Source organism: Ambystoma mexicanum, chromosome 1p (assembly GCF_040938575.1).
Source record: "Ambystoma mexicanum isolate Mex_15411 chromosome 1p, UKY_AmexF1_1, whole genome shotgun sequence".
NCBI classification, from domain to species: Eukaryota; Metazoa; Chordata; class Amphibia; order Caudata; family Ambystomatidae; genus Ambystoma; species Ambystoma mexicanum.
The window spans coordinates 1,293,351,578-1,293,364,111 of record NC_090921.1 but is presented as its reverse complement, the minus strand read 5'-3'; the positions used below and the strand labels follow the sequence as shown (position 1 = coordinate 1,293,364,111).

General features: G+C 46.1%; 1 protein-coding gene across 2 annotated transcripts in view; it reads left to right on the top strand.

Annotated features, from left to right (window-relative positions):
- PNKP (polynucleotide kinase 3'-phosphatase) overlaps positions 1-12,534 on the top strand; it is a 228,603-nt gene that overhangs the window by 173,094 nt on the left and 42,975 nt on the right. For both annotated transcript variants that reach the window (XM_069605627.1, XM_069605637.1), the window contains exons 11-12: positions 1,633-1,725; positions 5,870-5,966. In XM_069605627.1, the coding sequence (XP_069461728.1) occupies positions 1,633-1,725; positions 5,870-5,966 (190 nt within the window). The remainder of the gene's footprint in view (positions 1-1,632; positions 1,726-5,869; positions 5,967-12,534) is intronic.

Below are 12,534 nucleotides of genomic sequence, written 5' to 3'. Positions count from 1 at the left end.
TTGTCAATCTTCTGTCCAGACACCAAGGCATGGTGCTGAACCACAACCCCGCCTCCCTCAATCTGACGGCCTGGCTCCTGCTCTTAGAGTTTAGGTCTGTACCGTTGCCTCAAGACGGTTGGGAAGTTCTGGCTGAAGCCAGGGCTTCCTCCACTTTCCTGCTATAACGCCAAATGGAAGCATTTCTGGGCAGGCCTTGACCACATCTGTGTGCAGGCTCCGGACGTCCTGCCTTGCATGTTGTCCTTGGCGCGAGCCGATCTCACTCACTCTTCCATCACTGTTCACCTGGCTGCCATTTCCAGGTTCACGCGTTCCCCCGGGTATCCTTCCCTTTGCCCTCACAAACTCAAAGAATTCCCGTCCTGTCAGAACACCTGCTCTAGTGTGGGAGTTGAACATGGTCTTCTCCAAGCTTGTGAGGCCTCCTTTCAAGCCTTTACATAAGGTATCTCTGAGGTTTATGTCCTGGAAAACTGCTCTGTTGTTTGCCATCACCTCTGCAAGGCTAGTGTGGGAAATCCAGGCTCTCTCATGCAGGTCGTCCTATTTGAATTTTCACAAATCCAAAGACGTCCTTCGCACAAACCCAACCTTTATTTCCAAGGTTCCATCTGCATTCCCCTGAACGAGCCTGTGGTGCTACCTGTGTTCTTTTGTTGTCGGTCCTCTCCTGCAGAGCACTCGTTGCACTCCCCGGCTGTTGTACGAGCCCTAAAATTCTATGTTGCCTGCACGAAAGGTCTTTGCAAGTCTTCACAAGTGTTTGTTGCTTTTGGTCCGGCTGGCATGGGCAATGTTCTCTCTAAAACCTCCATTGCTTGTTGGTGGTCCTCCTGCATGTCCTTCTGTCTTCAACTGGCTAACTGTCCTCTTCCAGGCAGGCCCTCAGCCCTGTTCCACCAGGGCAGTGGCAGATTTGACAGTTTTTTTTCTCCAGTGTTCGGCTGCTGGATATTTGCAGGGCTGCCACGTGGAGATCTGTAAATACCTTCATTAGGTTTTACTGTGTCGACCGGGATTCCAGAGGAGTGCAGCGTCAGCCAGGCCGTGCTATGCAACCAGTTTGGGTGAGGTAAGCGTTTCCTTCAGGTGCGCTTTCCCTCTGCTCATTGTTGTATATTGTGTGTGTGTGTGTGTGTGTGTGTGTGTGTGTGTGTGTGTGTACTACTTTGTAATCTATTCATACAGCATATGAATCTGTAAAAGCTCCAATGTTGGAGAAGGAATAAGTTACTTGCCTGTAACTCCTTTCTCCAGCATTAGTATATTTCACATGCAACCCTCCCATCTACCCCTTTTATGGCTCTTCTTGGCTCATAGTGCCATGTTCCTGTGCACTTGACAAAATCTAAAGATATTGGCTGTGAGCAATATGACCCACAGTTACTCTAATAGAGCACTAAAGTTACACTTTTAGAATGTAAACATAAACTGCTTTACTATACTGAGGATTCCCAGCCTGACAATGGGGAATATGCGAACAGCATGTGCATCTATGAAAGATACCAATGTTGTGAACAACTTATTCCATGTCCAATGTTTGCATACGATAGTTGGCATGTTCTTGTGGGTGGGCTCCATCCTTTTCTCTATCTTTCCAACACTGCATCCTCCTTTTTCTCCTTCTAGTTTGCCCTGAACATCGGCATGAAGTTCTCCACTCCAGAGGAGTATTTTCTTGGCTGGAAAAAGGCCCAGTTCCAACTCCCAAGCTTTGACCCGGTAAGTGAGCTAATCTGGGTTCTACACCGCCCTCTTAAAAATGTTGTGAAGTACTATAGAAGGCCTTTTTCAAAAATGCCTTTTGTGTCTGTGACATCAGTGTTGATGCCAGAGCTTTCCTGAAGAATACACAAAGCTCTGAGAGGTGAACAGTAAGAGGGTGCTGTGGCAAGAATATCAGAGTGTCAGAATGCCTCTGTCAAGGGGAACCCACGGAGCATTTACCAATAGAGGCACAAATCGGATATGGGGGTAGGGGGGATTCCTGTGAAGAATAACCAGAGAGTGGGTCAGCATGAGGGTCATACATGAGGGTATGGGAGCCTTTAACTTACTTATTCAGGTTCCTGTGCCATACGATCAAATCAACCTAATTTCCAAGTGTTGGGGAGTTTTTGCACAACCCTCTGGTGGCGGCTGTGTAACAGTGTAATCCAGTGGTAGAACAGTGTGTTACCGTAAGGAAAGCACACACTTTGAAAATGTAAACATAGCAGGGCAGTCAGGCTTAACTTCAGCAGGGAGGAAGGCTAGCCTGCAAGTACAATTATTCATAATGGCCCTCAGAAATAAACACCCGACTGGTATACTGAAAAATATACTGTTTTATTACAAGGTCATACATACGTCTGATAGGAAAAGAAGTACTCCAGTGAAACATAACTGACAATCAAGAGTTATGTAGTTCTAAAAAAACACTAAATGGCCGATAAGACCTAACTCGCTCTTTACCGTAAAATGCAATCCACACACCTGGCAGCACACTGTACATATAGAAGTCCAGAGATGGGTTAAGAGTGGACCCATAGACCACATAATCCATCGTTTTATTACTATATTCAGGATCCAAGGATGACGTACAGAATGTAGTCACATGGTTCCTACTCAAAGTAAATAGAATTACACATAGAACACTAATAACGCACTGAGAGGTGGATTACACGGTATCGCAACATAATATCCCCAACAAAAATATCGCCGTAGATATGGCCGTTTGGTTCGCCATAGGCGATATTTTTATTGGGGATATTATGTGGGAGCGGGGGTTGCAGAGGTGTCCCCCGCACATTAAAAAATGATACGGGGGTGTCCCCCGCAGCGTCCATGTGTGAATTTCACCACAAAAATATGGCGATATTTTTGCATCGCAACATTTTTGCGGCGGAATTAACACATGGAACTGATTACACAGGTATACCCTGTCCAACAAAGCCAGTTAGGCTACAACAGTCCAGGATTTATTTTAGATTAACACTATAGAGACCCCCATGGGCATATTGCATTTCAAGGAGGGGAAACAGTACTACCACAGTGATACATTGTATATCCTGAAGTGAGAGTGTAATACATTGATTTAGAAATACCTAATAAATCAGGAATGGTCCCTAAAAATCCATGGCTCGAGGGAGAATTCCGGGAATCCTAGAAAATATCCCAGTTTAGGTAAGTGACTTGCAGTGTCACTTTTAGGACAATTCTTTGTGTGTAGAAAGTGCCCCATAGAAAACAGGACAAAGTCTGTAGACTGGTCTGCATTCTTGTGAAGTCCAATAAGTCCTAGTTCCTCCCCACAAGTACTAAGGAGAAAGCAACTGACTCCTGGGGACTCCAAACCGGAGGCCCTAAACAAGAGATCCAGTTCTGGGTGCTTAGCCCAGCAGCCCCTAGAGAAGAGAAGAGCATGTGTCTGTCCTCAATGCAAGAATAAGGAGAAACTCGGTTAGCGGGGGGCCTGCAGAGCCAGATGTCCATGGACCACGCTGACCCATGAGGGTGAGTACCTCTTATTGCCCACCTTCCCAAGGCCCAGAGTAGTACTCAAGGTGTTTATTTCCAGAAAGTCGGTTACCAGAAGGCTAAACAATCATTTTATTAATCTTTTTACAGGGTGGGATGAAAGGTCTGGACACCATGGGACTTGAAACTGGTCCCAATGACTAACCCGACATCTCCAAAGAAAGCCGACCTCCTCAGGAGTGGGACCCACCACCCAGAAACGAAAGACCAAGATGGCTTTAGGAGGAAGGAGATAGCTGCAGAAGACTGTCCCCAGTGGCTCAGCAGGCAAACGTGTATCTGACACCTTAAAATGACCCCTGCAGCAGTAGGGTTTCCCCTATATTTTCCTATACTTGCAGGAGCTGGCCCCTGCCAGCCCACCTATCCCATAAGGGGATGTAAAATAAAGGTTAGTGGCCAGCCGTCAGGTTGGCCCCAAAAATCACCAAACACTTAGGCCTAACCCCACAGGAAGTGTTATTACCTTGTATTTGTATAGTGCCACCAGCCATAAATAATGGCGTTGAAGCTCTGTAGGAAGCAAATGCCCTTCAGCAGACCGAGGTCTGCTCAACGAGTAAGAGGAGCAGTACAATGCATGCAGGAGAAATTGTAGTTTTGGCATTGTGCGAAGAGAAGAGGTGTGTAGTGTGGGAATGTTGGAAGCTGAAGAGCAGATGGAGAAGAGAGAGTATTGAAGATGATAGAACTATGTGACAGCTGGACCACATTTTTTATTTGACTCTGCTGTATGCTATGGGGTGCAGTGCAATAATGTAGAATCTAGCAGGAATTAACAGTGTACGATACCCTTGGGCAACTGCCTACAGTTCAGGGTTCTGTTTTTCTTTACCATACACCCGTAGCGGCTTCGTAACAGCTGGACCTAATTTTCCATGGGACTCGGCTGTATGCAATGGGGCGCAGTGCTACATGCAGCGTACCTGCACAATGGATATGTAGTTGCATGCAAATGGATATTGAGCGGTTTTCTAACCTTTATTTGGCAGCACTCTTGCAGTACACCTTATTTGTTTTAACAGGACCACCAATGCCCTCTGGACCCACCACACATGCTTTTCGGTTCTCATCGACCACAGATCTCTGTAGTGTGTCCAGGAAGTTAAACATACCTGTATGGTATGTTATTTATACCACGCACTGTTGTCGTCTGCCTGGTCACCAGGTATTCTTGTGGCTCTGAATGGCCAAGTGGGTGGATGGGTTGGTTAAGGGAGAAAGAAGGAAAAGACAAAGGGGTGTTCTTGGGAGGGGGGGTGTCTGTGTCTGTTTCCATAAGCAGGCACAACTGGCCTGTGTGTGGGTGTGCTTTCTAGGTGGTTTTTTGGTGAGTGCACCAGAGCCATTTTGTTTCCAGATGAGGCCTCTAGTGCTTGGCTTGTTAGGGTGGTTGGTGATTTTGCAAGTTGATTTCAGAGATGAGTTTGAAGCATCTCTCTAGCTTGTGTTGTCGTGGTTGAACTGCATGTGGTGAGTGAAGGTGATTGAGCATGAAGTAGTGGATCTTTCAGGATACCCAATTCGGAAAACACATCAGGGCTTGACTTGTCCAGGGTCAGGAACCAGTATAGTCAACTTCAAACCAATATAGAAGCTGCCTCAGTAGACCCATAAAGAAGCCATGTGGGCAGAGTGGTCATTTTAGATGTTCCTCGTGGACCCCCTGAACAAAGGAAGCCACTAAAACAAAATGGAAGAAAGTAGGACTTACATTTGTTTTACCAATTGGCTGCCAAAAATGTATATGGCTCTACTAGTGTGGTAAATTTGCTTTCCCCACTGGTGAAGTCAAAACTATATCGCAATTGCCCCCAGCCTACTCCCTAAAACTAATTTAGGGGATAACATTACCCTAGAGCGAAAATTGGGAATTAAAAAGGCACTCCTGTCGTAGGAGCCATATGGGCCACCATAGGACCATATGCTAAACAGCGAAGTTGGACTCGGGACTTCAGCAGAAGTTTGACTTCCAAAATAAATTAAAAAACCAAAGAGGGGGGTAGTAAAAAGGGCTGCAGTCTATTGACTGCAGAACCCCCAAAATGGAATTCTGTCCTTAACAAACAGGAAACCAGCAGTGAGGGGTACCTCTCTTGGACAAACTGTGAAGCTACCAATGTCTGGATGTGTATGGAACCCCCCTCCCAAGACAGAAGCCACAAAGACTGATTTGGTGGGCGATTTGCTTGCCAGGACGAGCAGAGTAATCTCTACATCCCAAACTTACTTGTTTGCCTCATGGTTGATTAATCAAATAAGTTCTAACGGTGTTCATATGTGTAACAAAGAAATGGTATGAATTCACAACTTATTCCATTGTTCATTTTGTCCTTTCTATGATTAGCGGAAAGTGGACCCAGAAGCACAACTATATGATCCTCCCTCTGCCCAGCTGGTCTCGCGCTCCCAAGAGGTGGTGGTCGCTGTTGGTTTGCCTGCAGGTGAGGTGCAATGCATGCATTTTGTCTGGATGGTGAAAAGCGTGCTCTTCTGCCAGCCTGCTGTTGTGCTGCAGGTCCATAGTATCTAATCGAAGGCCAAATCTATGATGGGCCCTGATCAGGCTTCATTTTTGCTCACTTCCTACCTCTGTATTGATAGCCTCCAATGCCCCAATCCTGGTCTGAGGTTGAAGTCCCCTTGCTGATGAACTAGTATATTTTCGATGGTCTTGCTGCCCCTTTCAACTTGAAGAAGCAGCACTGTGCCACACTCTTCCTCACAAACCCTTATCCGTACAGCCATCCTACCAATGCAGTGGAAGGCCTGTGTTATTCTTGCATCCTATGCTTTCCCTCTTCCCAACTTGTTGGGGACCCTGCTCTTGCAGCAGGTCAGAAAAGTGCTCTTTATAATGCAAAGTTTCAGATATTAAGAACCCCGGCAACCCCTGAAAGCAGGCATACACCCGTCACAAGGATTCACCTCTCGCCTCTTATGCAAGGGCCCAACTGGCAGTTATTGCTTTTTCATTTAGTAGTCTGGTCAGGGAAAAAGCTCTTGCCTTGAGTTTAACATTTTGTTTAGGACATATCTGGTTTAACATTTGTATGTCTTGTGTATATCTTGTTGGAATGGCTTTTATGTGTGCATCTTTTCATTAGTTTTTACTACCTATGGTCGCATTCCGCATGTCCCTGGCTTGACGGTGTGTATTTAGTGCACACGTACTTTCGGAGTTGCATGCTCGCAAAGAGCTAGTTTCAGGTGCCTTTGCAATATGTTCTGGGTTTCACCTTCAACTGATGCAGTTTGGATTGGTGGCTGGAGGCTCTCTGTACTGGGCAGTATGTTACTACCTGATCTGATTTTGTACAAATTCCCCATAATGGCTAGCCTGCTTCTCATGTCCATCCTCTGGTAGTTGGAAACTACTCCTTTCAGAAACCTGATTTCTGACAGAAGCTTGAGCAGCATACACAATAACTTGCTTGCTGCCTTACTCTCCTGCCTGCTGTAGAGGAGCAGGGGGACACCTTCTCCCTGGTCTCCGCCCCCTTAGCACCATCCCATTGAAATGACAAAGAGCCACAAGTGGGAACCCGCGCATGAATCTTTGCAATATCCCTGTACCATGTCGAGTATATGAGAGACGATATGCACTCAGGCAACCATTTAGAGTGTACCCACAAGCTGACATAATGGAAAGAATGCCACCAAGAAGGATGCCCTTCGCAGAGCTGTCGAGATGCAGCCATGAACCGAATGGATGCACGTTAAAACCAAGTCTGACAACAGTAAAATAATGTCATAAAGAGGATTTAAGAACCTATGCTGAAACAATATGAAAATAGTTAAGAATGATGATGTAACTGGAGCACTAAAAGAAACATGTACCCACTGATACAGTAATCATGAACACAAAGAAGAATTAAGTGACTCGCTGGTCAATAACTGTAAATAAGCAGCAATGCAAAGGTAGAAAGAATTGTATAGAAGCTTGTTTATAGAGGTATATATTCAACGTTTAGGACGACCATTGGAAGAAGATGGATGACTGCTTATGTCAATCAACTCGTCTACCTCAAAATATGAGCCCAGGATCATGAAGTGAAAAGACAATGAAGAGGCTGTGAGTACATTGGCTTGGGACCAAGGATGCTATTTTGAGGGATGAAGGCAAAGTACAAAGGGAGTCCAACTAGCAGATCATGTGCGAAAGACCTATTTCTCAAGATTAGGAGGAACAAGAACATTTACAGATGCCAAGTATTGGAAAGTGTATGACGTTTATATGGGATAGAGTGAGCAAGTCTCTAAAGGCCAAGAGGAGCAACTGCACCCAGTATAATGGAATCAAATGGTGCTAAATACACTGTTGAAATTGACAAATCCGTGGTCTCTTAACACGCGACGATAGCTCGCAAACAAGGGCTATTCATTAGGCTTGAAACTAAGATAATGGTGTGCCTACGCTCACTTGAATGTTACGGGACAGTGCAGACTGACAAGGTCAATCTTCAAATAGAGAATAGTGGCATGAGGCCTGCCGATTAGAGCGGGTAGTCTAATTGGGAAAACAAGGGGAGAGCTGACTTATCTGAAAACAGCTGGGTTTCGTTTCTATGTATAATGCTGCTAGCGAGCCGAATGTCCAAGGTTGGATTTTGGTTGCCAACCAATCAGAAAAGCCTGCCATGCACCTCTACATGCAATGTTGCAAAGTATTATTCTGTTGCCATATTCTCTGCTGTAATCAGTATTACTACGTATGTAGAATTAGCTCAGGGCGTGTCCTACAGACAAGGGGTCGCCAATAAGAGACTAACACTCATGCATTCTATATGTAGACCTGCTCCCCTAATCCAAACCCACCCCTCGATAGGTGTTTGTAATATGCTGCGTAGGATGATGTCATAGATGACGCATCTGGCATTCTATAAACTATAATTAAAAAGTGTTGTGATCCTGAATACATCGATTTCATGAATGACGATTAACCCTGCTTTCCTTCATTGAGATAAAAGCAGTATTTTACCATCTCCTTTGAGTCTGTCCTGTTATTTGGTCTGCGACATTTTATTGGTAATTCCATCTAGCACAAAGGCGCTTCAAGGTGCTAGAGTACACTGCGGTTTCTCAGGCAAGAGTCTCGTCTGGTTGCTTCCACAAGTCCCATGATTGAAGCACCATCAATTTTCTTCTTAGATTGTTGGAAGAGAGGGAACGGCATTACCAGGACTTGGCTTTGGCAAAGCTGGCCATCCCCACCAGCAGTATTCCAGTCTTCAGCAGGGTTCTCTTCCTCCTCCTCTTCAGTGTCTTGGCTCCATCACTGATCTGGGGAATGGCTGCAGGACTCCTCCTATTATCCCAAATTCGAGCTGGGCCCACCAATGGTAAGGATCTACACCTTCAAACCGGCCAGGACTGTCCAATCCTGGCATCTACCTACCAACAGGCATATTCTGGCTGGAATGTGGATTGGGACCACACAGTCCCATCCCTGTCCATGCAACACACTACTCCGTTTTTCCGGGGAATCCAAGATGCAGCCTGGAAATGCATGACATGTACAGCATTTCCTGACTTGAGAAGGCAGAAAGAAGCCCAAAGAGCAAGATGGCCACAGTACAACATGAAAACCTTATTGAATGCCGCTCCCCCTTTGCAGGTTCTATCATGTTTTTCCATTTTGTATTGGGCCTAATTATTCCTGTGTCTTGAACCAGTCACTGTATCTCTTCCGGGGGCTACCCTCTGGCGTGGTTTGCAGTCTTTTCCGCACCTGTGGTGTAGAACTGACACTTGCCTTATTTTGCCCACAACCACAGCTGTGTCTACTGACTTTGTCCCATGTATTCCTGTGGGCAACTTTCACACTCACTTGGAACTCTCTTAAAGTGATTTTGGAGATCCTTCTCTGAATCTGGACATTTTTCAGGAGCCCCACCTTGAATCCTTGGAGCTTTAGAGCAAAGATTGAAATTTAAGCTGGTCCCAATGATTTCATATTGATTTCTAAAGTCCTGCATTACGCCTCTGAGAAATGCATGGTTACAATGTATTGCTGTATCTATTTTTCAGGAGTGTAATGACTTGGTGCTAAATGACTGATGTTTTCTAACTTTGGTAGCCTCTGGCTTTGTGTTCTTAAGTATGCTCCACCACTTTCCGTCCTCCAGGGACTACCTTTACAATTAGTGTGCATTTGGAGTAATGGGAACTACTGTGAACATTTTGAGTGTTGATACATGGGGTTCTGAATAGGATTATGTGAATGTATTATTTACGCTGTCTAGGATTCCCCCCCTCTATATGTAATGTATTTAGCACCAGACAGTGCTATTACGTTTTAGTTTTACGAGTGAGTTGGTTCTTGACCATTAGATCCCAACGAAGGGTGCTGAGCCAATAAGGTGGCTGGAACCGGCGAGTATACGCATAGTCTGCCTGCTGTTTTACCCGATGCCCTTCCCCGGGTGGCAAATCTTTTAAAAACAAACACGTGCATCTCCCTGTTGCCCCCCGCCCCTTCCCCTCCCCTCCTCTCCTCTCCCCTTCCCTCCCTTCTTCTCTCTCTCCCTCCCTCCCTCCACACTTATCTGTGGGACGGGATGTTTGTGCTCCGGTCCCAGCATTCCCCCTGCCTCCAGCCACCACCATAGAAATGGAAAAGGGACCTAGTCCCTTTTCCCTATGGTGGCAACCATCTTGCTTTTATTTATTTTCTTAGGCGATTATCTCTCAAGGAAACAAGAAACCACACCCCGGATAAACCCGGGGTGCGAATGGCTTTCACTCCCGCTGTGTGGGGTGGACATGGCATCTAAAGGCGCCAGCACTTGCTGAGGCCCTTACTTTGCTCGGGCCTACCTAGGCTCAGGCTGGCGGCTGTGAAAGGCTAAATCTACCCACCCCCATAGCGGGTTGAAAGCCATATGGTCAGTATATTCCAGTGTGTTATGTACCTGCGAGATTTTATGTCATTTATGATGAAGTGTATACTTTTCAGTATACCAATGTGAGCATTTTCTTTGGTCAGCTACAGCTACCACTTAAGAGAATTCCTTCTTTACTTTGGCGAGAAATGCTGTTTCACCTTTTGTTAGATGGTTACAAAGCACTTACCAGAGGGTTGTGCAAAAATCTCCCTAACAGCAGTTCGGGGCGAGGGGGTATCTTAGCAGCACATACTGGGAGACATTTGAATAGCAGTGTAGCATGGGCACAGAGCAGATTATCTTGGACTGACGTTTTCAAAGTGTTCATTATGTTATGTTGATTTGTGCTGTGCACCGCTACCACCCAGGGACAGTCTCCAGGCGCTTGCGTGGATCTGCAAGGGAGGAGTGTGGGGTGTTTAGTGAGGATAGGGTGAAAGGATAGGTTCAGATCCAGGAGGAACAGGTGTCTGTGTGTCGTTTTGCATGTGCAAGTTCATGCGGGAGGCCTCAAGTGTTGTACCCGTATGGGTTTGATTCTGTGCCTTGAGTGTGTGGTAGTGTTTTGTGTTGGTGATAGTGTGTTGAGTGGGTTTGGTTGTGCGCACTTGTTAGATAGTGTCTGAAAAGAAGCAGCACCCAGCCTTCTTAGGTTGACTTGCTAGGTTTATTACCAGCTTCATGAGTATCCTTTTAAGCAGTCAATAAGGATACATATAAGTTACATTACGGACATAAAACACTGGCCGCCCATCACCCAGGCAGAGGGCTAACCAACTGACCAGCGCGGAATCTTCACCTACCCATTCCGACACTCATACCTATACACTCCACGTGACATCACAACATTCCTTCTTGCTCAGGCAAGCCACATACAACACATCTCCCCCCGCCTTCTTTACATTAGCACACCACACACACAGGATACTATACAACACACCTCCCCTCCTTCCATTGATACACAAAACATTACGAGACACACCTCCATTCACACCAACACATGCCATCCACACTGACTCGCATGACCAGGGAAAGCACACAGCACGTGCACTAACTCTCTACCACTCTCAACACTCCTGGTGCACTGGCCAGGCACACCAAGACCAACAACCAACGTCACTAGCAAATTCTGGACCCTGAAAGGTGGAACGAGCCATAAATGAGCATGCAGAGCAGCCAAACGCAACCGCCTGCATGGAAAATAATAAAATGGATGTGTTACACGACCACAAGATCGAAGTACATGTGTGACCCAGCATGACCATCACCATAGACATGCCCTCACCAAAACTGGGGGCGCTAAAACCTGACACACATACCTCATTATACCAAGCATGACCACGATCGCAGTCACACCCCGACTGAGGGCGCTACCTCCCAGCAACAATAGCTATAAACCATGCATGACAGTCACACCCCGACGAACTGGGGGGGGGGGGGCTACCACCCACAAATAATAGCTATTGACCCTGCATGACCACTACCACAGCCACGCCCTCACTGAATTGGTGGCGCTACCACCACAAGCATACGTAGCTCAACCATACATGACACTTACCACCGTCACTCCCACACTGAACTGTTGGCGCTACCATCACAAATAAACATACGTTGCTTCACCATGCGCGACTCCTACCACAATCACGCCCATACTATACTGGAGGCGCTACCCCCAGACACCACACTATGTGGCATTACCTCCCAAATACCCTTGTGGCATAAACAGCCATACGAAAACAGAACTGAAGGCACTACCCCGAGCAACCACATTGAGAGGTAAGACATGCTGACCTGGCACTCACGCCATCAGCAAAACCATACTTATACATTTCATATAAGCTTCACTCAAACTACCAAACACATGGGAGGCGCTACCCCCGCAATCACCAAACAATAATATCCTCACCCATACAAGGGAGAATTGAAGGCGCTAACTCCCAATCTTACTAAACTCCCGGAGGAATACTGATCTTCCATATTGTACACCATACATCACATATTACACAGTATGCAGTTCACATTGCAATGTTCTATACATTTGCGAATTGATGCATTTCTTTAAAACCCAATATGTCATAAATCCCAAACAAATCCACTCCTAAAAGTCCATGTCGCAATTTAGCAA